The sequence below is a fragment of the Lichenostomus cassidix genome, chromosome 7, assembly GCF_008360975.1.
Source record: "Lichenostomus cassidix isolate B80296 chromosome 7, HeHo_3.0, whole genome shotgun sequence".
NCBI classification, from domain to species: Eukaryota; Metazoa; Chordata; class Aves; order Passeriformes; family Meliphagidae; genus Lichenostomus; species Lichenostomus cassidix.
Genome location: NC_139488.1, coordinates 9,410,951 through 9,437,253, shown reverse-complemented (window position 1 = coordinate 9,437,253; position 26,303 = coordinate 9,410,951). Strand labels below are relative to the sequence as shown.

At 38.4% G+C, this 26,303-nt stretch overlaps 3 protein-coding genes across 16 annotated transcripts in view; 1 reads left to right on the top strand and 2 right to left on the bottom strand.

Annotated features, from left to right (window-relative positions):
- Positions 1 to 33: 33 nt before the first annotated feature.
- DNAH7 (dynein axonemal heavy chain 7) lies at positions 34 to 25,340 on the top strand. Of its 5 annotated transcripts, XR_014853413.1 has the most exons (7): positions 7,974 to 8,024; positions 8,914 to 9,030; positions 9,667 to 9,726; positions 10,832 to 10,924; positions 12,769 to 12,903; positions 13,688 to 13,845; positions 24,246 to 25,340. XR_014853413.1 is itself a non-coding variant. In XM_085066068.1 (6 exons), exons 1-6 carry the CDS (start codon positions 7,974 to 7,976, stop codon positions 13,697 to 13,699), a joined length of 468 nt encoding a protein of 155 aa, XP_084922194.1. In that variant the 3' UTR covers positions 13,700 to 23,925. The 5 variants fall into 5 exon arrangements, 3 of the variants coding, with proteins under 3 accessions (XP_084922194.1, XP_084922193.1, XP_084922195.1); XM_085066068.1 differs by lacking the exon at positions 24,246 to 25,340 and having other exon boundaries at positions 13,688 to 23,925; XM_085066067.1 differs by lacking the exons at positions 13,688 to 13,845; positions 24,246 to 25,340 and having other exon boundaries at positions 12,769 to 13,637.
- Positions 4,972 to 7,833, bottom strand: LOC146434490 (baculoviral IAP repeat-containing protein 5.1-like). The gene is made up of 4 exons (XM_085066070.1): positions 7,696 to 7,833; positions 6,976 to 7,085; positions 6,544 to 6,658; positions 4,972 to 5,451 (listed from the first exon to the last, which is right to left on the bottom strand). The coding sequence occupies exons 1-4, from the start codon at positions 7,831 to 7,833 to the stop codon at positions 5,257 to 5,259; spliced, it is 558 nt and encodes a 185-aa protein (XP_084922196.1). The 3' UTR covers positions 4,972 to 5,256.
- The window catches only part of SLC39A10 (solute carrier family 39 member 10), a 56,037-nt gene continuing 44,028 nt past the window's right edge, over positions 14,295 to 26,303 (bottom strand). For 9 of the 10 annotated variants that reach the window (XM_085066063.1, XM_085066061.1, XM_085066064.1 and 6 more), the window contains 5 exons: positions 26,011 to 26,131; positions 24,374 to 24,739; positions 22,493 to 22,573; positions 20,560 to 20,750; positions 14,295 to 17,476 (listed from right to left, as the gene is read on the bottom strand). In XM_085066063.1, coding sequence (XP_084922189.1) covers positions 17,318 to 17,476; positions 20,560 to 20,750; positions 22,493 to 22,573; positions 24,374 to 24,739; positions 26,011 to 26,131 — 918 coding nt within the window. In that variant the 3' untranslated portion in view covers positions 14,295 to 17,317. The remainder of the gene's footprint in view (positions 17,477 to 20,559; positions 20,751 to 22,492; positions 22,574 to 24,373; positions 24,740 to 26,010; positions 26,132 to 26,303) is intronic. The other variant, XM_085066055.1, reaches the window with a different exon arrangement.

The following is a 26,303-nucleotide window of genomic DNA, read 5'->3' as shown; positions in this document are numbered from 1 at the left end:
TATTTTGAAAATCAGGTAGGTCCAGGTTAACAAAAATTGCTAAAAAATGTCCTGCAATAGGCTCAGCTTTGTGACTGTGCATGAGCAGTTCAGATTTTTGTTTGGATTTGTGTTTGTCATGCCCATAAACAAGGAAGTTCTGTCCAGAGTGCCAAAGCACTGCTACTGACTTCTTGCCTTTGTTCTTAGCACAGCTGGGGCTGAATTGACCATGGGATTGTTGCTTTAACTGTTCTTCGCTTGCTGCAAATTCACTTCATGTCTGTTCCTTCTATTCTCTTGATACTGAATTCTTGTAATTCTTTTCCCTAGCCAGGTTAATGGCCAGGTCTATGATAAGATTTGCCTCACATTTATGAACCCTTTTACAGTATGCTACTGCACAAACGCAAGGATCTAAGTCTTTAAATTTTGCTACTGTTTACATGAAAACTCTCCTCTCTCTTTGAGGAGTCTGCTGTTGTATGGCACTGTGAATGAATAGTTCTTTTACTGTACAGTGAATGGTGGGTTTTCACACAAGAACTGAAATTGTACGTTACAGGTTAATGTGCTTTGGAAGCACAGATGTGTGGAAAACACTTCAGCTTTTGGCAACTGCGGAGGTGACAAAGTGAAAAATAAAACAGGTAAGACAAAAATAATGCACTAGCTAAAGAGCCTCAATGTATGTCCATTTGGCACTAAAACTGGGCATTGATTTTACTTCTGGAAGCGAAACTACTTGTTGAAACTAGAGGATGTATGCTGGGATTATGATTGTATATGTAACTTTTCCCAAATAATTACTGCATTAATAATTCAATCACTCAGTCTAAACAGTTGACATGAATGGATTAATGAATTCAACATTTGTACATTTCATCCTCCATTTCACTTTTATACAGCTTTGATCAAAATTCTTTTTGAACTAATGGAAAGATGATTAGCATTTTAAAACTAAATAATGGTAGCTTTTAATTTTGAAAGGTGAGATAGAACCTACCACAAATTGATGATACATATTATGCCTGTAGTTATGAGGTTATGGCTAGATATTAGGACCACAGGAACCATATAAAATGCAACTCAAGCTTTTTTGTAACAACAAATTTTTTAAAAGCGGAATTAGTGAGCAATCAAAGGATAATTTGCAAACATACACAGCAACTGCTTATGCATTCCTATTAATGAAGAAGGATTTTATAGATGATGAAAGCTCTGCGTGTTTGTCTGGCATTAGAGAACTATTCTTCAATTATTCCAGTAGTAAGTCTGAAACGGGATATGCTGAAAATAAGAGGTGAGTGAAACTTTGAAGTAGGGAAAGAAATAATGTAGTTTTTAGCTGAGTTTTTTCTCAAATGTTAAATTCCTGTTTTAAAATAAGAACAAACAAAATTATTATGAACAAATTACATAAGTATTGTCTGGTCTAGACTGTGCTTAACACCCAGGTTTACTGTGTTCAGTTTACAGTTTGCAATTGTAGTATCACCTGGTATCAGCTTATGTTTAAAATGTAACCTGGCTCCATCTCCCTTGGGTCTCCCTCTGGGTCCTCAGAAGTCACTGAGCCACCCAGAAATTTGGGAGCTCAGCAATTCTTCCAGTACATTTTTGGCCCAGTGGCGAACAGTGTTATGTACTGAAGGATTGTCTTTCTACCAGAGTTGATGCTACTGCCTCATCTGACAGATATTCAGGTTTCATTTCTCTCCCAAAACCTCCCCTCCTAAATTTGTGCTTTCTTCCACACTATCCATTTCCATTAGTGGAAAATTCCCTTTGTTTTCACTTGAAAATACTTATGCATGTAACTGTATTAAAGCTGTTAAATTCAAAATTTCAGAGTGATATTATTATTTTGAATTACATATAAAATTTAATGCAATTAAACTTTCTAGGAAGTAAGAACTCATTCTAAGTACATTCTTTAAAAGGGGAGAATTGTTTTTTTGTAAACAAAGAACTTGAAGGTTCATCTATCTCCTCTTAAATTCATCAAGGATTGTACTGAGTATGTCCCTACTATAATTTCATAATGATGTGTATATGCTGTAATGACAAAAGGGAATAAATTGTCTTGAGAAGTACTTTGAGGTAAACATCTTAAGAGCTTATATTCCAATTCTGAAAGTTTGTATTTTTCCCTTCAAGTAATGCAAGAAGATGGCCTCTGATGATGACTCCTTAGGGAGCTATCAAACAAACAAATGAATAAAGAACATGGAAAAAGCCAGTAGTTTGCATATAATCAAACTCAGTGACTCTCAATTTATTTCAACACTGGAAAAGCGCATTCAGTTTGGCCATCCTGGAAGGTTAATGACTAATGAAAGTGTAAATTACAGAAGGACCTGGAGGGGGCACAATTAGCTAAAAAATGAAGCTAGTGAGTATCCAATGTTATAGTTGAGGAAAATAGATTTGTTCTGCCCTTGTTTTGAATCAAGTGAGTACTAGAGTAATTGAAGCCCTCACTCCAAGTTATACCTAATACTATACTAAGACTCTTAGCACAATAGTTTATATATTTAATCGCTTCGTGAGAATTGCCATTTCTTTTTTTTCACAGTAGAATAATATTATTTGTAAAAAGTAATGTTTTAATTTGCATTTTCAAGAGCATAAATACCAAATATAAATACTATTGCTAGGCTGGAATCATTAAAGAATCTTGTAGCATCTTGATTGAAATTAGTCTTGTTACCTCCAAAGAGAAATAAATTAATGAAATACATAGGTACAACTCCAGCTATTTTTTAAAAGCTAACTAGACTGCAAGTAAAGGGATGGATTGTCAAAATCAAGCAAGAAATAATGGAAATAAACTCCTGTGCTTATGGTGAAAATTGAACTTAGTTCAGACTTACTTACCCAAAATGCTTTTTGTGGCATTTAGTTTGTTGTTATTTCCCTTGTTAAGAATGCTAGCCTTAAACTACAGCTCTGTCAATGGCAACAGTAATAGTGATAGCATTTTAGTGGTTTTTTGCAAATCTATATTAGATAAAAAATTAAAAGCACATTTCTTTGATTCATTTTTCAATCAGCTGAACCCTCTCCTTCTTTCTAGTTATTGCTCAATAAATATTTCTATTGTTTGCTAAATTAAAGTAAGCAATAAATAAAATAATCTCATTTGGATTCAGAACTTTTCTGTCAGCAGAAATAGGAAGGTGCCAGCGTGGGTTACACCAATCATTCCCACAGACTATTTGGTGTAAACCCCTTTTGACGATTTTACCCAGTGAAGGCAGAGGCAGGCAGCCTCGCAGAAAATTCTCTGTGAATTAATAATCACATAACACTGTTTGTCTTGGGTTATCTTCACTAGTCAGACTTTTCACAGCAGGCTCTGTGCTGAGATTTTAATCATTCTTTTCTCATGCAAACCATCTTATTTCTGCAACTTGAAAAAAGTTTACATTTTGTCCCATGGTCATCTCTGTATCAGTATCTTGTGCATAAATTGTATGTACGTCCATTTAACTGAAGAAGAACCATAATTTTGAAAGGACTTAATGCTAATAATAACCCAGTAATTATTACAGTAATAACATTAAAAATTACCTATTTCTTGTTAACTGAATGGAAGAAAAAATCTATAGGATCATATAATGTGTTAAGTGCTAAACAGTCTCACAAACAGTAACACCAAAGCTGAGAACAATTACTGACCCTTGCACGGCAGATCAGAAGGAATGGAATTATCTCTCACTGTCCTGATGCAGAGAGCTGCTGTATGTTTTACTTGTTGGCTGAAAGCATTTTTCATCACCACTTATGTAGCTCTAATGCTCACACTTTCCTGTGAATACTCAAGACTGCTCTGCTGCCAGGCTAATACGAAGTTAACACACCACACACCAACTGCTGAAAGCTGCAGTAACAACAGAACAGCTGGGTTGGTCATAGGCCATTTACAAACCAAGCTCTCTGGTGCTTTGCTTGACTTTAATTTTCTCATTCTTGTTTTTCTGCCATCATTTTCTGCATTCAGCTGCAACCTAATTCATAGTTACCATGTAATACTGTGATGTGATTGCCATTGATTACATGTTATCATTGTAACATTAAAGACTGGCACTAGAATACAGTTCTGACAGAAAGAGGGAGCTAAAATGGATGCTAACATTTTCCCCCCACATAATTTCTTCTTCACTTTCTAGAAAAGAAAGTGAATTTAAAAACTACTCTTTTAAAAGATAGTAATCCAAACTTCTCTACTATAAGAGCAGCTTCTTAGATAAACATACATTTTAAGTTTTTTTAAAAAAGCTTTAAGCATGTCAACCTCATTTCTATAACTTAAGAAAAAAAGACTCCAGCAAGAGACATTAAGTTAAGGGATAATTTACTCTCAAGACAGGGAATTCACAAATGCTCCAAAGAATGTTGAAATACATGCTTTTAGGATCTCCAGCATGAGGATTTTCCTGAAGTCAGGGGAGTTCCAAAAGCTACTCTTCATTTGTTGCCTGAGACCTGACAAAGTATGGACAAAACTTTCACCTTACTGAGAAAGGTCTGGCTGCATCTCAAAAGCAACAAATATTTGCAAGCATGCATTTTTATTCTACAACAGTCTCATAAAGGAAAATAGGAATTAATAAGAGCTCAAAAGAACCCCTGTGAGTTTGAAATTGTAATGAAAAATCTTTTAAAAACAGAATAATAGCCCTTTAGCTTTTGTTGTTTCAGTTACACATCAAAATCCCCAGAGCCCTTCATTGAGACTGTCTAACACTCCTGGTGTTTACCCTTATTCAGTACACCTGCTTTTGTAGCTGGCTGTCATTATCTGTGACTATTTTGTCTGACCTAGAAAGATGACTTAGTGGTAAGCAGGAGTGTAGGTAATGCAGGTGCTTAAAGCAATTGTTGCAGACACACAGATCCATTTTGTTCTCTGGAGAGTGTTTTGAAGCAGAACTGTTCTGATTTGAGTCTGCCTAGGTATAAGGTTTTAACACAGATCACAGAAAGTACTCACAGTTGTGAATCTTTATTCCAAAAAAAGGCAACTTGCTAAAAACCACAATAAAAGTATTTCCTTAGACATCTTTCATACATTGGCAGGGTAGGGGGAGTACTCTTAGTTCCCCACCCAACCATACCAAGAAAGAAAGGCCATAACTGTCTATACTCACTCCTCTGATCCAGAGAGGCTGAGAGCAATTCTCTGCATGCACTTCCTCACACACCTCTTCAGCTGTAGACTGACAGATAAAGAGAAGAAAGTTTGCACCAAATTAAGAGACACTTTTAGAGTCAGACTTCACAGTTCACTTGTCCTGGGCTCGTTTTGCTGGCAGTTGAGCCTTCTGGCTGCTGGGCTGATGGCTCATCCCCGAGAGGCAGCGGTGCAGGGCACTGGGGTCTGGAGCCAAAGTAATCCACCAGCCTCTGCCTCGTTGCCGTGACTTCTTCTTCAAAAGAGTTTATGGTGCGCCTGCCGATTTTGCGCTTGAATCAAAGCAAGAGATTGAGCCTTTCAGTTGATCAGTTGAACTGTTTAGTTCAGCCAGACTCCAATCCCCCTCCTCAGGCTGCATTTGGGTATCAGTGCTTCATGATGGCAAACATCCCCTGGCCCAATCAGCCCTAGTGCACAGCCCTCCCAGCTATTGGTGACAGGATCTTTGGGGGCCAAGCATCCATTTTTCTAGATACTGTACTTAGAATTAAAATCATATTATGGCTAAGACCCCTTTTGTACCTTTAAACATTACTCTAAGTCATTCACAGTTCAAATTAGGTAACATCACCTTCTCAGTCCACTTTTTAAGCTAACAGATTGCTCCCAATGTGCCATGGGATCCTAGGTTTATGTAGTTCAATCTGTTGCACAAGGCCCTTAAATACTTAACCTTGGCAGTCAGCAGGTATGTATTTAATACAGAACATTATTAGCAAGGCAAAGGTCTTACTTGTGCAAACCCACCAACAAGTAAGATGCAGAACCTTTTACTGTGCCTCGTGCTTACTATCCACAGGACTAGGACTCATATACCAGAGATCAGCCGATCTTGACCAACTGAGCAGCTCAGTTTTGTGTGCTTTGTTGCATGTCAGCACTATGGCATGGAACCCCAGAAGTGGGGAGGAGTAAAATTGGATAATTGGAAAACATCTGAAATGGGCTTTAAAGTTTGAAAAATTAATTTGGCTCATTTATAGGTAAAGCTGGACATGTGAAGCAATGATCTGGTCAAATTTTGTCTTTTTCCATATGTTGTTCATGCCTGCTGAAAATGATAGAGCTGCTCAATGTTGAGCTTCCTGGATGGATTACTGCACCCAATATATATTTTTTTCTGATGTAATAAGCTGTTAAACACTAAAGGAAGCAGATTTGCATTCAAAAGCCAGACAAACTACACTGAGAAATTCTCAGGTGCAGATTTCTTAGCCAATAATGCACATAAATCATTATTTCAGAATAAGTCATGTTCTAGCCTTAGACCATAATTTCTGGCTGATGCTTGGAAATCTTAGTGATAGATGTTCTTGTTCATATTCTAGCTTTGAAGCTTACATTATGTGGTTAACACTTACAAGGAAGGTTCTCAGCCGTGTCATCTCCAGCATGTAGTACTCCTCCATGGTCAGGTCATCAAAGTGCTTAGGAAGGGATAAAAAGTCACAGCTGTGACGTTTGGTGTGTTCTTCCCTGCAATATAAACCCAGAATAAGAACAGATGTTAAGCCCATGAAAGTTACATTTCAGGAGATGAAGAAATCTGAACAAGCAGGTCTCTTCAAGCAGACTTGTGCTGTCTATCAGCAGAAGAACTATCATACAGAAAACAGGGAATAGATTTTAGTGGATCGCAGATAAAAGCTAGTTGAACTATTTCAAAGTTACTGGGCAAGATAAACTTCAGTTTTATGGAGTGCCATGGGGGAAACCAACATCATTAGCTCATTGTAAAATTACCAGTGAAGACTGGAGAGACAGTTCAAGAGCATTGTTTCATCTGTGCTTACCACGGGTCATCATTTGCTTCCCAGCCCTCCAGTTCTAACAAGCAAAAGAAACATTTTGCCACATCTGGTTCGCTTGGACTTGGAGAGTGGATGAAACCAGCCTTTGCCATCTGCAGGGGACAGTTTAGAAGTTCAGAGCCTTATCCCACACTCTACTCGTGTTTCCTGCTGCTTTAGAATCATGTCTAGTCACATCTACTAAAAATTAAGTTTGTTTTACTTATCAAACACCTTCTCAAGTAACTGATCTAAGATTCAGCCTGGAAGTGACATGTGTGTGCTAAAGTAGAAGTCAGGTGGATTTTTTATTTAAATAATTTCCTTTTCTGAATTTGAAGTAGTGATCATTCTGCTACTTCATCCTTCCTGCTAGATGTGTACTTGTTTAGTCTAATGTAGGCTGCTTTGTCATGAATAGAAATTTCCAATTAGAAAGACTACATAATACAAGAAATTAATTCTTGCATGACAGGAACAAAAAAAGTAAGGGAAACAAGAACAGTAACTATTAAAATCTGTAGGCAGACTAAACACAGAAAAAACAGTTAATCCCACTACATTGTTTCTGAGTAGGGAACAGAGGAAAGCTGGAGTATTTAACTTTTCATCTTCAGGCTTAGTAGACTCATCTTGAACATGAATATACTTAACAACGACTTCACATTCAGGCACAGTACACAAAAAATGAGGCACAGGCAAAGTAACCCTTTTCAGACTTACATTCTCTGGAGTGCACTTGCAGTTCTCCTGGAAAGGCCACGTGGTGAAGGTCTTCAAGCGGTTCTCATATTCATACATTTCCTTGAAGTCAATTAAGAGCTTGGAAGCTGAACTGAGCTCTTGCAGGAGTGCCTCCATCTAAAGCCTGCAGGTAGAGTAAGCCAGAGCCTCCCTCCTGCTCTGCCATTTAAGGCCTTTGCTAATTGGTGACGCATTGCACCTGGAAAGAAGGGAAAGCTCTAAAGGAGTGTTAGTCCCTTCCCAACACAGGTAAGTTTATGGGCAGGACAGGCAAGGGAAATGAAGCTACAGGAACTTCTTCCCCTTTTGTTAGCCACATTTTGTGTCCTTGGTCACACTATATATTATTTAACCAAAAGCACCTATGCTAATTGCAGATTTTATAATTGAAATGTCTGAAACAAACCCCTGCAAGTTAAAAATTTTAGTTACAAATACAGAAACTTTGCATAAAGTTTGCATAAAGATAAAATTTTTAAAAATTTTATCCTGATTGTGACCAAAGGGGTTGAATTAACATTGCTATTTGAATGCTTTAGTGATTCTTGAATTTCATGTTCAGAGATTAATTTTTAGGATCTTCTTTGTAAATACTGTTGCATTTCTTTAAAGAGGAGCTGGTTATTCTACCATATTCTAAATATTCTATTTTAAAATATTATAGAGCAGATTGAGACAAAAGAGTGGATGATAGTATTTTAAAGATCTGTAAGGGTTTACAGGATCAAAGCATTAGGCTATAATTTCATAAATTGTCTCTTATTTTGGTAAAGAGTCTAGTTAATTTCAGTAGAAGTTTAAACACCAGTGTCTTCAAGACTGCTCCATGCAGCAGCTTTCTAAGCCAAGATCTTAACACCTTTGAAAGGTGTTGTATTATGAGACTTGAAATTTTGAATCTTCTCCATAATACAGATGGAGTAAGTGCAGAAAGTAATCCAGCTCATTATTCTGTCCAGATGTGGTGACAGAAATGAGATAAAAGAACATTTGCATAGGACTTCCAATGTCAGCTCTTAGAGCATTGTTTTTGCCTAGATTTACAAATAGTACAACATTGAGTCCTCTGGGATTGTACTGGTGTCTAATTTTATATGCAGGAATGCTGTCCTTGGAATTTATATTCAGCTGTTTGGAGTAATATGTGTTACATTAAAATAGGACATTTTAATTCCTTTTTTTTTTCTTTTTTTCAAGGTATACCAATGGTGCAGGAATTTATCATTCATAACTTGGGCCCTCCAGCCACTGATGTTGATAGTTTCTCCTGGTGTTGACTCCATGGCAGCCCTTCTTAAGTTTGCTGGTGATCAGGTATTTTAATCTGTTTTAGTGGTGTTAATGTGTGTGTGTGCATGTGTGAGTTTGTATGAAGCAAGGATAAAAGTTGAAATGCCAAAGTAAACTCGAAACTTATTTTTAACTGCCCAAAAACATGTTAAAATTGATCTCACACTTCTCTTTAACACAAGGCACTAATTAATACAAGTGGGTTGTTTTCAGGAATGAATAACTTAAGAAATGGTAGGTTAAATATTTTGGCATATTTTATAATCTTGTGATGTCATGATCTATTTAACTAATTAGTCTTTGTAATTTCAAATGGGAAATGGAAAAATGGAACAAAACTAGAATAATTTAAATGTTCCTTGTGAGCAATCTTATCTGAAGAAGCTATTTTTTTTTCAAATATGCATTATGTGCAATATATTATTTAATCAAAAACACTGTACTAATATAAGACCTTGGAATCTTGGGCAACATTTACACATCAGAATTAAAATATTATTTTTTTTCCTTTGACTGTTGTTATTATGGCATTTCATACAAAGAAACAAAAAATTTCCTACAGCCCAAATCAGCTCTTATGTAGAAAACTACTGTTAGAATACTAGAAAGATTATACATGTAAGATGTGTTTCTTGCATTTCCTGCCTATTGTTCTGTCAGAATTCCATGCTGTGGAGAATGACAGATACACTTCAAGTCTCCAGCCGCAAAGCTGCAAAGGTATTCTGCATTTTCTAGTAGCTTGTCTACATCCTTCAAGGGAATATTGTTTTCAGGAGTGTTCTGAAACTGTCAGAATTTTATAGTTCCAGATTAAATAGATGGGTGGTTGGAGCTTTTCACTGGAAGATGGATAAGAGGTGGCACGGCATGGAAGAAAAGATTGAAATTGTATTTTAAACTATACAGTACATTAAATGTCTGATATCCAACATCTGAGCCTGACTTCAACAACTGCAGAAAACCTGTGAGTAATGTTGCAACTTTGTAAATCAGTAAAAGCAGACCTTGATGAATGTGTAGATATGATCTAGGGGGAAAAACCCTCAGAAATTAAATAGTTGTCTTCCACTGCAAGGAAAGTAGTTTTGGTTACTGGCAATAGTAAAGTAAATTTAATTTTTATTTTATTGCTTGTCTCATACTTCATCAATTGTAACTTGTTGCTATGGCATTAACAGTACAGCTCTCTAGATATGATTTTTTTTTTAAAGGGTAAGACTGGGAAAATTGTAGCCACTGTTTTTGTAATTGGATGTGTTTTTGCAATCACATTCTACGTTATTTTGCATTATTTTTTTATAAGCGATGTAGATCATCTGAATGAAGTTGTGTATTTAGCTAATGGTCTCAGTTGAAAACCAAACCAAACATTTCTACCTTAAGTCTTTGTGTAAAGGCCAGAAATCTAACCTGGTATGGACTAAAAAAAAAAAAAAAGCTAAAATATTGTGTGAGCAATATTTTATAATGCAGTGGTGTTTTAAAAAAAGGATAGGTGCATGGTCTCATACATATAGTTGTATGTGATGTATATTAATTAGATATATATGAGTAAGTAGCTTTAAAAAATAAAATTGCTTTGAGGGTTTAAGAAACGATTCGGAACTGATGGTCGTGACCATTTAATGACCTCCTGCTGAAGCCCTTTGTTTGTCAAGAAAAGGTTTCCCCTGCCTCACAAAGTGTGTGAGCAGGAGAAGCTGAGATGTGAGTGACTCAAAGACAGCACCGCAGTGCAGAGCAGGAGAAAAAAAATGAAATGGTACTGCAAGGCGTAAAATATCCTACCCCTGGTGGCTGTCTCTGATTTTTTCGGTGACAGGGACAGTGCCAGCCCCTGGACTGCTGCAGAGTGAAACCAGCTGGGATCCATCCGAGGAACTGGCAGACAACATTCCCTTCCCTGTTTGCACAGGTAGGTGTACTCCACAGAAGCCTCTCTGGAATTTGCCAGCCATGCATGGCACTTCTTAATGTTCCAGCTTCCTAAGGAGCCCACCATGGCCCAAATCTGGGAAAGTTATGGATGGGCAGGAAGAGGGAGTCACTGTCACTGTGAACCCAGAGTGATTTTGGTGATCATTGTGGTTAACAGGCAAAGCCAAGCAATAATGTGATTAACAGGCAAGTGATCCAAGCAACTTCATGGAGGTGTCTTTCCACAGGGAGAGTAGGCGTAGGGGATTGTGAGTGGGATGTCTTCCTATTACATGACCAAAGGTTCTGAACAAATAACAAATATAGCTCCTAGCAGGGAGGGAAACTTTTTTTTTCTGAAAGATAATAATTTCTATGTAGTAAACAGTGTTTGGTACTTTTTTTGACTGTTTTGCTTCATCCCAGTTCTCAGTGAATCACCAACTCTTGCCTTCCTGCAAATAATTTTCTATTATCACTCATAATTTTTTCTTTTTATGCACTGGAGTACAGCTTCTCCCAACCTCAAGACTTTAAGCATGTTTATTTTATTAAAAAAAAAAAAAATTATGAGCACAGCTATGGCTTTGTGACAGCATACATTTATTTTAGAAAGATGTCAAATAAATAGAATTTTGGAAAAGTTTTCCATAAACTTGTATTCAGGGGGTTTCAGCTGCATTACTATGGAAATTTTTGGTGCTATTATTCTTCAAAAGCAGCAATGGCTGGGTCAGTTGAGGGATGATTATTAAAAAGTGCAGAGCTGGAGATCAAATGGTTCAAGCATGAACTAGCAGAAGTAATTAACAGCTTTTAAACTTTCCAGAGAGAATTCTGGATGCCTTCCAAGTAAATTACAGTGATATTGATACAGTTGCCCAGGGAAGTGTCAGGCTGCTGCTCAGGTCAGTGTCCTGCTTTCCTGCAGGAGGTGCCAGCTGCTGCTCCCCACTGTGGGACTGGATAATGCAATTATGGTGCCAGAGACACTGAGGACTGGGATTGGCTCTGTAAGTGTTCTCAATGTTATTTTCCTCGGAAATCATCACAAATGTTGATCATATACTTGAGCCAAGTGGTGTTTACTTTGCCTCTCCTGAAGGAGCTGTAAGTATCCCAGAACAACAGAATTACCAACAATTTATTAAAAAAACCAAACCAAAACCAGGTGTACCTTTACTGACATTGATTTGTGTCTCAGTGTTTACTCAGTCACTGTTTGCTTTGGTGGCTTAATCTCACCTTCTATCAGACCTTGTTTCAGTGACTTCTAAGAAAGGGACATTATGTAAACAGCACCCAATTACTGTCATCGAAATTGACTCTGCTGTGTGTAAGTCAGCACTCAGGGGACAGTAAGTGAGAAACACAGCCTGGTGAAGTTAAAAGCATTTTAAAATAGGCATGAGAGAAATAGTTTATTCTATCTAGTGGAGGCAGAAAGGCCACAGTAATCAGCCTAATTTATCACACAGGAGTTGTGTCAGTCAACAGCAAAACACCTTCAGACACTTGGCAAGCAGTGGGCCTGCAGAGGGGCTGCAGCCCCTTACACTTGGTATCTCATTTTAAGAGAGTTTTCATCAGCTGGCAGAAATTTTTCAGAAATTAGTTAAGCAAAGCCAGTCTTGATTTGAAGGCAAGAGGATGGACGAAAGGTATTTGTGAGGCACAGTCAGCCCCAGTATTACCTTTTTCACTTTAATTTATACACTGTATTCATCACTCTAGGAAAGCTTGTAGTGCTTCTGACGTACAGCTTGTGGCTTCTTGTGGGCTGATTGGCTGCTTGTGCATCTTCTTTTCAGTCTAGAGGTACTTTTCCCCACCTTTTTTCAGTACCAAAGCTGTATTGAATATACAAAGACAATTCCACTGAGTCCTTCCCCAGTGATCTTTGGAACGCCTGAGAATGCTGCTATTACCACGGATCAGTCAGGAACACAGCTATTGGACTACATTCTTCTTACACAGGTATACAAAGCCAGACACCATCTTACCCTAACCTTCTGCTGTATATCCATGTGTGTTCACATTCCCCCCTCACATTTTCACTTGTATTTTATTGGATCTCCATTCTAGTGAAATTACTGCTCCACTTAAGAATAGTTAAAGGAATTTTTTTGGTTTTGTATTTTTTCTCTCTTCCTGAGGAGGCATTTTGTGAATGGACAGTCAGTTTATGTATCTCCTAGTTCATCCAGCTTTTAACACTTTTCAACTCCTTGGCCAGTTCTAGTGCAGTTTGTAAGCCAGATACAGTCTAGTGATGCCCTAGCTCAGGAGAAAGGAAAAAAAACCAAAAAACCAGACACCTACAGGCAACTGGCTTTTGTTAGTTCTAAGCTAGTAACTTCCACTGCAGTAATAGAGGGAATTCTGCTGCTTTAGAGTAAGGCACTTGCAGCAATGCCACAGACTTTGGAACAAGAATAGTGAAGAGGGTTTCCAATTAGTAGAACTCAGAAGTGCTCTGGGAAGACCACGTTTCTGAAGCCTGGGAGCGAGAATTTTCCAGTTTGGGCAACTTTCTCCGTAAGAGGCCATGGACCTTTTCCCCAGGCAGTCCAATGACTACAGGATCAGCCAGAAGATCACAATAATTTTCCATGAAATGCCTGATCCACCATTCTTTTTTTCAGTGTTGCTCCTTACTTCCCTAGAAGTTTGTAACATCTGTTGGACAGAGCATGTTATGTTGGTTTTCAATTTTTAAGCAAGCCTGTTAAGCAAAGTATTTTGACATTTTCCTTTACAGAATTTCTTTTAGGGGCTTGTAGTGATGTCTTCTGAACTGAAAGAAGTGGTAACCAGCAGTCTGAAAGGCAAAATTGGAGGACTATGGATGACTGAGTGTTGCTCAAGCCTCAAAGTCAGCTCCATGGCTGACACCCTTACAGCCTGCAGCTCTCACAGGTGAGCTCACCCTATTTACCCAGATCTGTCCAATGCCACTTGTATTGTGTCTGTTGATGCCAAGTGACATCTCCACAAGTGAACACATTCTGTGACACTCACAGAGCTCACCACAGCTTTTCTGAAGCACTCTCCTTTTCTCCACACACCCCACACCTCACAGAGACTGCACCACATTAATCACACTGCAAAATTGGCCCTCTCTAGTGAATGCACTACAGGCCTCTTCAACTGCTGATGGATCTGGGGGTGGTAATTAAGATAATTAAAACAGAACTTAGGAAAATAATGTTGAGTTGCTTTTCCAGCAAGTAAAACTAAATTAGCAAACCATTTTAACACAATGCCATGTAAAAAGAGAAATGCAAAGGAGAATTTTACAACATTGCATTTGAGACAGAATACTACAACACGAAAGTAATAAAACACTATAAAACCCAACAAAACTATCTGCTCCTTGAATAATTTTTTTTATTTTCTGAAGGCTCCTTATGTATAAGGAGCATACATAAAATGAACACAACACTGTTGACAATGAACAAAACAGCATTTGATAATTTCCAGCTTTATAAAATTTTTAAAAAATGATTTAGTTATAACAAAAAAAAAACAATAGCTCAGCAAGTTATCTTATTTGGACCATTATCACATTTTAAACCATAGACTCAGTTGTTAATGGGGAGCGGAAAGAAAAAAAAAAATCACACTGCATCTAGCAACTACAACATTTTCTAAGCATAATCACAGCGGATTGAGTGCAATGTGATTTATATCAGAATTCACATGGGATGTCACACAGTGACAGCATTGTAATATACAAGTAACATTTATGCCCTCCAACAAATACAAGTTAAATGAGACTCTGGATTCAAGCAAAATGGAATGTTGAAGCCAAGTAGAAATGTAGTGGAAGTCAGATTGTCTGTAACATGACTTAAAAGTGTACATTAGAATCATCTGGAATTCAATACTGGTGGAAACATAGAGAAATCACAGCTGTTCCACTGCTCTGTTACATCTGCAATAAATACTAGAAAATAAAAGTAAACAACCTATATTCCATGAAAAATATAGTACCTACCTTCAATGACCATGTTTTTCCCTTGTCTGAAGATGGTCTTGGAAGGAAGTTAACTATTTTCCTACAGAGGCAGTGTATTAAGCTATAACCACGTTCCAACTAATACAACAGTAAATATACTACCGGAAATACACAAATCTTCATTTGAAAAAATTTAAGAGAAATAAACTTTAAAAAATGATTTGACAAAACATCAGTTCAGCTGCATAATGACCCCCTTATACTTGACAAAATTAACAAAAGAAAAACTAAGTCAGTCAGTTTAATACATAAGAAACAGAGATTGTTTAAACTCAGATCCTCAGAAGGTATCCAGGAAGTTATCTCAGTGACCTAACATGGGCACTATGCAAAAATGTCATCCAGGAGCTCTACACTGCAGAAATTCAGCATTCTGAAGCTAACAGTGTGTTTGCTAATTAGGGTTCTACAGTAAACATGTTTAAAGAGGAAAAAAAGAAAACCTGAGTTCAGAACAACAAACGGCTGCATGCCTGAACTCTGGGCTTTTGGCTTCTTCACTGAAGAAACTGCACCCTTCTTTGAAATGGACCCTTAATACTGTTTCCTGATACTGCATTAGGAAGAAATACTGGCAACCAACTGATACCTTTAAAACACATGAGCTGCTCTCAGTAAAAGCTAAACTGATCAATGAAGCTTCAGAAGTAAAGGGCCACAGGAAACACATGAACTTGAAATGGAATGCAGATACCCACTGGCTCTCATTAAAGGCGCTGGGATTAGTGTTTTTAGCAGCTACACTGGCACCAAGCAGACCGGAACTTTAGAACTTACGGCACATAGTTAAAGTACAGCTTTTACCTGGCATACACAGAAGAGAGACAAACTGGATGTCTTAAAAAAAAGCTACTACCATGCTTAGGACTGGTACTACAGAATCAACTTGCACTCCTCACAAACTCACAATTTTTATTTTAAGGAGATGGGTACAAGAAGAACTAACTCATGTCTGGCAATATATGCCTGTCAGCACAATCTGATCTAGGACAGCTGGTCCCAGCAAGTTAAGGCCCAAATTTTCAGTCTATTCTTCCAAATGACACATACCATGGTTCTACCACATCTGTTTTTTAATAATCTAATTTAAATACCAAAATTGTAAAAAAATATCATAGAAATGAACTCCTTTATACTGGAAGTAGAAATCTTCTTACATACTCTTTACTGCCAGAAATGGCTGGTGTCACAATGTCTGATATCAAGGCATTGTAGGAACAGATTTGATCCGCTGTTACAGTATTATAAATACCCTACCAGTACAACATACACAGAGCATAATTTAACCCTTGTGTCCAGCTTCAGGAACTAGCATTTTGCACCTTGGTTTGTTTGAACATGAAGAGAAGGAAACAGTCCAAAATAATCGTTTAAAAAATGGAGAAATTCCCACATGGATTCTCTTGTTAAAAGAGTTTGCACAAATTCACAGCCACAATTCTTCAGTAGTTTATGCTGCAAGTGGCACACAATACATGTTTAGCGTCTGTAAGAAAGAACCAGAAACAGCTCAATAACTCCAATGTCAGGGATTTCCCCAAGCTAACACTAATTCTACTGCATTTTGCATTTTCCTACTAATATCAAGGAACAAATATCAAATAAATCTCAGCTGGGAAAAACATCATCAAATTGACCCTTGACAGAAGTTACGCAGAGTACGTGGCAACAGCTTGCCTTCTTACACAGGAGCTTTGGAATGATGGAGTGCAGCTTAAGACATAAGAATTTAAACAGTGTCTACGTTTGGGGGTTCTTTTTAAAAATTTAAGCCAGCATAGTGGCTTCCAGTCATGTCCTGCTGTAAGACTGAATACTTCAAATCACCACTATGCAGAAAAATTAGCACAGGATTAATAGATACGTATACAGAGGTGCACACACAGGTGTGTATGTATGCACATCTATATATATCTATATAGATCTATACATACATAGAGACATCTATGCTCTACCCATGTGGCACTAAAAGCTTCCTTGAGTTCTTTGCACAGGTGTGAGTTTCAGCTGTAACATCTTCTGGGTTCTGCCCAAGTGCACTAATGGAATGGTATTTTCCCAAATGAGAAGATTGTTCCCTATTTAAGCAAGCAGTGAGTGCTTCCTATACAGCACACTGACCTTGGCCCTTATTTCTCATATTTAGGGTTTCCTAAACGTCGCTCACTTGAGTTTAGGAGTTGCATTGGGTAAGCTCATCTGATGGGGTAAGAGAAAAGCAGAAGCTACTCTACGCAGAAAGGAATCTCCTGTCCTCATGTAAGTAGTGCAAGCACCGCGTGTCCTCTGAGCAATGCGCACACAGCGACACAGTACAGACTCAAAGCCAGACAGCAACAGATTGGAACCACAGTGATTACCAGCGTTAGGTCAAAACTGGATGTCAAGCACAATTTTGTCTTCATAGAGGGCAATCACCAGCATGATGGCAAATCCAAGAAGGAGGCCTAGATTCTGAAGGATGAACTGCCCCACAGGACAATAACCATGCTCTTCATTATCTCCATCTCCATGAAGCATTTCTGGAAGCTAAAAGGTAAAAAACAATTTAGAAATTCATTTTCGCTCTATTCCATTTATACATGGACAAGTTTACACAATGATATTGTCAAGAATAAACACTCCAGGCTTCAGATATAAAACCAATACAGTAAGACACAGCTTAAACTCTACTGAACCATTCAATAAAAACATGATCACGTGATGTATTTACAAAACAAACTAAAAATGCCTTTCCTTTTGGCTTCTTTTTTTCTTAAACTTTTACTGGATCATCCATGTAATTGAACATTAAGTTCCTCAACAAAAGGAGCAGCCCAACATTCTTCAAGTTCTGCTCTTTTAATTTTAATTGAGTAAAATAATTCAATTCATGCACAAATAAACATATGACCTTGATTAACTTAGCCATTCATTTGTCATGTTAGATGCTTACACATATTCAGATACACATCCCTTTTAAGTATGGGAATAATAGCTACAAGGAATTAAAGAGAAATTTTATGTGCGGATATAAAAAACTTATGAAAATTCCGGACATTCTGGATATTGCTCACCTATGAGGCAAAGTCAGAGTACTGACAAAATCAACTAATAGTAGTGCTCTTGAAGATGTAAAAATAAAACTTTGTGTTTTACAAAGCCATCCACGTAGAAGTAACATGTTTACAAGGAAATTAACCCAAGAAAGCAGAGATACGATTATTGAGAGATGTCTCTGCTTGAATTAAGGTGCAAATGAGACCATATGCCAAAGTCAAGAGTCAGGATTTTATTTAACAGCAAATACGAGGTACAGAGAAAGAGAGAGAAATAGGAAAGAAAAGAGGAGGGAGAAGAGAGAGTGAGAAAGATAAGCAGAAGATAAGTCACCACCCATGGATCCAGCCCCTGTCTCCCTGGTCCTCTTCACCCTGGCTTCCCCCGTGGTGGGTGCCCTGAGGTCACTCAAAACTTCTCACTATTTACACATTTTAGGGAAGGCTCAGTGCTCACTGGATACACAGCTCTCTTATTCTTTTGTTAAATGAGTCCCTCACTTCCAATGCTAATTACAACCATCTCAGTCTCTCTCTTCCTTTGAGTCAGCGCCTCCTGTCTGCAGTGCTGGGCTGTGGCCTCTCCCTGCCGGGCCCAGCCAGAGCTCATTTCCAGCACAGCTGCTGAGCTGGTTTGCCTTGTGGGTACATTCTCCCCCAGCCTTATTTACTTCTCCTTAGGCCTGAGATAATTGGACAATAGTCCCACCCTCATCTTATCTGAAGTCAGGACTATACTGGGCAGGGTGGGATTCCGTGGTCACAGAGGATCAGTTGCTTCTTTGCACAGTTTGTTACCGTGGGAAAAGTCCTTTGGGGATTTAACAGTGTTTGAGGGGCTTGTGATCTTTAAGTCTCTCACAGTTAATTCCTTCAAGGAAGGAATTCTTACAGGAATTCCTTCAAGACTCACTTAGTACAGAAAATGATGATACAGAAGGGAAACTACTGCTGTTCATTAGATCGGCTAGGATAGTTTTGGTTATTCCAAGAACTTGAATTCTGCACAACAGACAATGACATCAAAGCTGCTAAAAACCCAAATATATTACCCATCTTGTCTTGTATTACTGTATTTCTAAAAGATACATAAACCTGATAATTAATTTGACCCACTGAGTTCTTAAGAAAACCACCTCAAGCCCTCAAAAAACAAAACCACAAACCCCCCTCCAATTGCTGTGAAAAATGTTTAAATGATTATCTCATATCCACTAGACAAGGCAGTGGTCAACAGCAAGCACTACACCAAATTACAAAGCATTGTTAAGTCATTAAGAATAAATGAAGTAATCATGGACTTTACACTAGTGAAGACTGCCATACAGCTGTCATGCTGGCAGGCAAGATTTGTTACAGAATTATTTTATTTTTAATATATCAGAGTTGTATTCACCAATTAATACAAAACCTAATCAGAGAATTGTGCTGGAACTGCTGCTGCCAATTCTCATCTTGTTTTTTGAATGGAAGACCTATATGAATCCAAGTTTCTCTGGAAGTTGTAACTTCTACAGAGACTGAATATTGCTGTTCTGAATATAAAGATGCTCTTAAAATAATGAAAGAATATGCTGGAAGAATTTATTTCATAACATAGGAAAGGCACTGTGCTCTGTCTCAATTTACAGTCACGGACGTGAAAAGGGAGAATTGGGTGAGTAGAAGCAGCAGCCTTATGGCTGCTATGGATGGTGGCAGTGCTCATATACTCCCCAAATTGTGGAACTGAACAGCAATAGAAGATCTCTTTGAGATTAAAAAAAAAAAGTATTATTTAACACTCCCCATCACTGTCTTCAATTGGTTACTACTATGATGGCCAACAGAAAGAAAAAGGAATAAAGGAATGAAAGTACTGTCCTCCTTTATGTATTTTCATCTTCAGTCAAAATAAGTACAGGAAATAAGAAGCAGACACAGAGCTTACAAGCAAGTGATATTTCAGACATTGCAGGCTACCGTACAACACCTAAAACTGCAAGAAAGATCACTCTACCCAGACATTCTACTTAATAATTTAGCAGGCCCTGGAAAGGACTTACTTACCTATTAATAGATTAGAGTTACTTTATAACTACAGTATATTTACAAATTAAAGTCTCGATAATGAAGTGGAGAGCATTAAAAAATACTCCAGAAGTGAAAAATGATCTCATCGCTTTTGGGGTGGGGAGGATAACAGGTGAGACAATTGCCTTATTGAAATGAGCTCTGAGGCTGCGTAGAGGAAAGAACTCGGGACTGAATATGGACTTGGTAACATACAGCAGTACGGCTGCCTGAAGGGTCTGGATCTATGGTGTACACACATTAAGGATAATGCACCTCTATGTTCTTGATGCAGCAGTGCTTTTCCACCAAGTAATTTTTTTAAAAGCTACTCACCACAACAGCTCTGTATTATCAGCTTCTCATGGTAAAAGTTCAGACTTAACTTTCCAGAACTGAACATATGATGATTAAATTTAAGTGTAGAATAAACCTGAGCACCAGACTGAACTGCAGCATGCCCAGAAGTGCCGGGTTTTCCACCCAGCATGCCCCCCAGCCCCAGCAGCAGCTGAGCCGTACCATGTCCACCAGGGCCACGTAGAGGAACATGCCGGCGGTGACGGCGAAGATCCAGAGGGTGATGTTGTTGGCGTATTGCCCCACGGCCGTGCCGATGAGCATCCCGATGTAGGCCATCATGGCTGACAGCAGGTTGTACACGATGGCCTGCTTCACTGTCATCCCTGCCTTCAGCAGCACAGCAAAGTCACCTGTGGGGACACAGAACACACAGCATTGGCATCAGTGCTGCTCTGAGCAACGGGAGAAATCAGTCTCCAGGCACTGCCTCACCAGTGAAAATGCTGCTGCAGGGGCTCAGAGGCACAGTGAGCCACAGCAAATGACTGCCTTGGAAGAACTGGACTTATGTGAAGCCATTGCCTTGATTAAAATATGATTTAAAGGTGGCTGTTCATCATGCTCACTGTCAGAAAGGTAGCTGATTACTTGTGAAGGGTGAATGGATGAGCCCAGATCTGCTCTTCCCACAGGGAATATACCTGTGCACACACTGGTCTTTGCTTCACAGAAGTTCTTCATGGCACATGAAACCAGAGGCTTACTTTGCATCAATACCTGTGAGAATTCCTCTTGGCCACATACACCTCATTATGCAAATCCAGGGAGAGGATAATGAGGCATTTGTCCCCACAGAAGGTGGCAATGAATTTGAATTTGAGCACTAGGAAGAATTACATTCACAAATAATGGTTTCATGTCCATGTTGGATCAGTTATGTGGTTGAAGACATGCCAGGTTAATGTGTTTTATTCTGAATTCAGGACAGCTCTGGTTAAATAGGTGGTAAAGGGAGATATTCTATAAAAATCTAGACTTCAGTCTTGTAATCAGCTCTAATAGTTTTATCCATTCCAGCTGAATTCTTGTGAACATGAGAAGTGTAAGATGATGTACAGACATGAGGGCAATTAACGTAGTAGTCTCATGTCACATATGCTTGGGATTAATTGCTTAATCTAGAATCAAAATATCAAAATAAAAAATATCAAAATAAAAAAATATGTAGTGAACTACTCACCCCTTACACAAGATTAATTTCATCATGTTATGTTATCAAGGCCTAAGCACTGTAATATATAGTGCAATCCTTTATATACTGCAGCAGCTTCACTTAACTAATGATTGTATAGCACTGGTGTCCAGCCATGATCATCTGCTGTAGTCCACTTCTGTGTCCTCTACTTACCTATGGCTCAGGAGCTGCCTATATAAAAGGCTTTCACTCATCTCCTCTAAGGTTTTCAAGATTTTACTTGTTTTACCTCATTTTTGACCATTCAGAGTCAGCAGCTCTTTAAGTGGGCTAGCTGTGAGTACAGGCATAGTTCAATCTAGCACAGTTTCCCATTAGTGACAAAATGGAACAAACCTCCTCTCTCTGGTTGCTCTTTGTTATGTCTCAGGGTGCAGTAAATTTTCATGCAATGTGTAAACAACAGATTTCATCATGGTTAGCAACCTCCAGTAGAAACGTTTCAATTTGGGTGGAATAATCAGTGGCACTGGCAACAGTGCCTACAGGCTTTGCCCTAAATGGCCACACCTGCTCAAATTGGCCACAGCTGGTACAAAGCCTCTTCTGAAGATCCCCACATGGAATTTTACTTACATAAACCTGTGTTTACTTATGTGACTTAACTCTGTATAAGACTGCCACAGAAAGTAGAGTGGAACTATATAAAATGCAGAGCTATGTAAAATACATGGTCCTAAGAACATTTTTAAAACATACTCAAAAAGCTTCACAGAACTGCTGTAACTAAACACTGCCAATGTAATTCTGTAGCAATACCTACTCTGAAGCAATATTTCTCTGAAGTTCTGGTCACCCTTGCAGCATCTGCACTGCATTGTGCTTATCATGGCATCACAGCAGCTTTTAGATAAAGATTTTGTACAGATGGAGCACAGAGTTTCTAGACTTAGTTACCTAATTCATGGGGAAGCTCGTGACAAAATACTGCTATAGATGTACTAATTCCCCCTGTCAGTCCAGCACTAAAAGCTGCTCCTAGGAAAAAACAAAAAAAGAAAAAGAATTAAAATTATATTTCACTATTTTCAGGTCAGAAAATCAATCGACTTTGCAGAGCTGACACCCTTCTGTTAGAATGCACACTAATATTTTTCAGTATGTCTGTGTCCTGCCCATACATAAATGGGAAATACTGGAAGTACCCCAGATGTACTGCAGGCTTTATTACTCATTTATCTGAAAGACAGACCCTGGAGAGGAGAACACAACTGGCCAAAACTGAGACATAAAGGCAACAGGATAATAAATAGTACCACTTTTACATTGTAGGAACTCTCAAGTACATGAGGACACAGGAATGCACATGAGCAAGAATCTGGCTCTTTCCAACTCAGAAATCCAAACTAATACTTAACCCATAACTGCTCTAGCTCCTTGCTACTTAATTTTAGAATGCATATCAGCAATATGAGTAAGCCAGACCTGGCAAATAATAAGGATAAAAACACTGCCATAAATGTTTTCCAGTACTTTTGTGTAAGCTAATTTAATTCAATCAACTTTAAGTTCATACCTTAAATAATTCTGAGATGAGAAAACTGGCATTAAATTTCTGTACTGTAGCAGAGAAAAGCACAAAAAGAGCCTGCAGTGAGCAGTCAAAACAGGCAGCATAAAGAGAAGACACAATCTGAAGACAGAGGGGATATTTAACTTTCCTCGGGTTTCCTTATAGCTTGATATATTAAAAATATGAACATGCTTTTCTAAAATCTACATTTTACCACAGATTCAGCTGTTTGGGCTTGACACAGGAATATTTAGAAATGGAGTTTTAACAGTGTCTCAACAGAAGGCATGGTAATTGTTTTGGGCCTTAGAAGCCATTGTCTAAATGTCTTACCTGTTTAAAGTGAAAATGAAGCAACAAGTTAATTTTTAAGGAGTTTAGTTGCTTTAAAAATTGTCTGAAGAAAGTGGAGAAAGTGAAGAAACTGCAGTAGATTCCACTGTTAACTAGAAACCCTGATAAATAGCTTATCCCCCATCCTTCAAAATGGGTGTGTTCCTTCTGCCATTTGCTCAGAACCTGTGTACTCTTACTCTTAGCAGCTACCTTAGTGAAAAATCAAAAGTATGCACTTCAGGCATCTCCCCATCACACTGACTTGTATATCCAAATTAATACAATTTATAATTCAAATCACATTTAGAGCACTGTGTGACTCAAAGTTGATTTAATAAATCTAATAAAATCTGTTTGGTACTTCAATTTCTTCTGCACTTGGCTAGAAAGAAATCTATACTGACCATGAGCCAAAACCATATATTGCTTAAACAAAAACGAAATTATTGTAAGTAATACTTTTAAAGTATTATTTCTGTAACCTGACTCACACTGTACTTTTATTTACAAGTACTGTATAATTACATGTATTAACAATAATAGAAATAGTATTACTATTATTGTTAATAAATATCATTCTAAATAAGACTGAAAGGCATTTACTTGTCATTCTAAGGTAACTAAGACCCAGACAAGAAATATGGGTTACTGTGCTCCATAAATCCCAAGGTTTGTCTGCATCAATCTTTCCTTGGGAGACTGTGACTGTCACTGTTACTGATAATTTTGGTGGAAATAGCACAGAGTATTAACAAAAGGGAAACTATTACAATTGACAGCCTTTTAATTTCTGCTCTGCAGGAGATTAAACAATGCCAGTAACCACAGGTGCTAACTGGAAGCCTTACCTGTGATCACTGATAAGTCAAATATTAGCAGAGTTACTAAAGGTAAGGGGAAACTGAGAAATGCTCAGTGCTGTTGCTTACCGATTGCTAAGCCATCACTAAAGTTGTGAATGCCATCTCCCATAATTACCATCCAAGCAATATTAGCTATCCCAGTATCTTTCAGGTCTTTTCCAGAATGACAGTGGCCATGGGAATGATGGGAATGTTTGTGATGCCAGTGGTGACTGTGTTTTCTAGCTATCATTTTATCTTCGCCATGGCTGTCATACTCGGAATCGTGCAGATCGTGCTCTTGGGCAGCATGGGAGACGTCGTTGTGAGAGTGGCGCAGGTTGTTGTCCTCTTCTACTGACAGGAAGTTTTTGGGAGGCTCCAGCTGCCCATCCAAGTCAGTGAGCTCAGTTTCATTCAGTCGATCTTCAGACAAAACCGAGTCGTCTGCTCCTGCATTGAACCAGTTGGGAGAAACACTGTGTTAATTCCTGTATATTATTTAGAATTTAACCAGCCACCACTGCACCCCTGGACTAAGGATTAACTGCTCTGGGAATGTAGGACAAGTTTTTTAACACATGCCAGTCTAGTAACTTTGTGGACAGCATTCAATTCAAAAACTAAATTTCTCATTGAGACATTTTTTTACTAATTTGCATGTACAATATGTAAAAGTCTCCACTACAAGGCAGCAGCACTGTATCCATACCACTCAAAGCCAGTTTTAGTTCAGCCTACGCTTGTGTCTGTAATTTTGCTACTGACAAAGTTTATGGTTCAACACTGGCAAAGCAGAGTTGCCAGAATGATGATAATATCTTATAGCTGTAGATGAGATCTGAATGGCTCCGGAAACTCTACCTGCACATGCCCATGCAGGTCACAGCTCAGACTTCACTGTCATGCAGACATTTCAAATCTATGTTCCACCCCTGGCAGTGCTGAAAGACTTTCCAAATCCCATTTTAGACTGAGTGGAGAGCACTGGAGTCCTAACTCTCCCTTCTACAAACCAATCAAATTAAACAAACCTAATCTGTACAAATACAAATTTGTATAGATTCTTCATCAACAAATTAATTCCACAGCCATGCAGGCAACAGAATGGGAAGGTTATGAAGCAAAGCCTATGCCCTTCCCTCAGCCTGTGAGAAGGGGGATAGAGCATTTCTTCTGGGTACACACAGCATGAGCATTCACAGGCTGTCACGAAGGAACAGAGTGCAAAAGTTGTTTTGGATACTTGAGGAATATTCAGGATGCTTGGTTGTATTTATGGAAAGAAACAGATTTTGTTTATCTCTAACTGGTCAGATGCTGGAATCTTCAAAGTGAAACAGATATCCCCATTCATTGTGTGGGTGTTCATTTTTGATCTAATTTTTGCCAGGGCTGAGCTAGTCAGGCACAGCTTAACCAAAACACACCCTGAAAACACACAAACAAAACTCCCAAGGACCCACAGCCACCCAAAACATGACTACTTCAGAAGTCTGAGAGCCATCTGTGTGGCATATTAGGAAGTGTTCAGAGTGCTCTCAGATCTAAGGAAAACAAAATTAAAAAAAGATTTAATAGGGAAAGCCTATTAAGTCTTATTACCAGTGATTTGCATAATAGCAGCAAAACTGTACAAGAGGTTACATGCTACACACCATGGCCCACTAACCTGCTGCTACTTTGGATCTCAATCAGAGAGAATTGTGCCAATCACTGCCTACCTGCAAGGGGTTTCAGCTGGAGCCAGTCAGCATCTGGTCTGTTGTTTAATTTGTGATCGGAAAGTTTCCTTCCAATTGGTGATTCTTCTGTCTGGTTCTTTTTGCACCATTTCTGCTTACTCTGCAACAGAAAACAGGTAACATCTGGTTTGTAGAAGGGCACTGATGGAAACAGCAGGAACTAAAATGCTGTCCAAAAATCCCTTTTAAATAGGCTAAACTACTCTCTCTTACCACACATATAACAGCAATATGTTACTTCAGAATATTGATCTTGATAAGCCTCAGCAACC

Bases quoted from the DNA above. Each gene is read 5' to 3' on its own strand.
- LOC146434490 (XM_085066070.1), bottom strand. From the start codon at position 7,833: ATGGAGGCACTCCTGCAAGAGCTCAGTTCAGCTTCCAAGCTCTTAATT. The intron at 6,659-6,975 runs GTAAGCACAGAT...TTTATATTGCAG, and splicing joins GAAGCAAATGATGACCCGTG to GGAAGAACACACCAAACGTC. The intron at 5,452-6,543 runs GTAAGTGTTAAC...CTTTGATTCAAG, and splicing joins CACGGCTGAGAACCTTCCTT to CGCAAAATCGGCAGGCGCAC.
- DNAH7 (XM_085066067.1), top strand. From the start codon at position 7,974: ATGGGCAGGACAGGCAAGGGAAATGAAGCTACAGGAACTTCTTCCCCT. The intron at 8,025-8,913 runs GTTAGCCACATT...CTTTTTTTCAAG, and splicing joins CAGGAACTTCTTCCCCTTTT to GTATACCAATGGTGCAGGAA. The intron at 10,925-12,768 runs GTAGGTGTACTC...ACCTTTTTTCAG, and splicing joins TCCCTTCCCTGTTTGCACAG to TACCAAAGCTGTATTGAATA.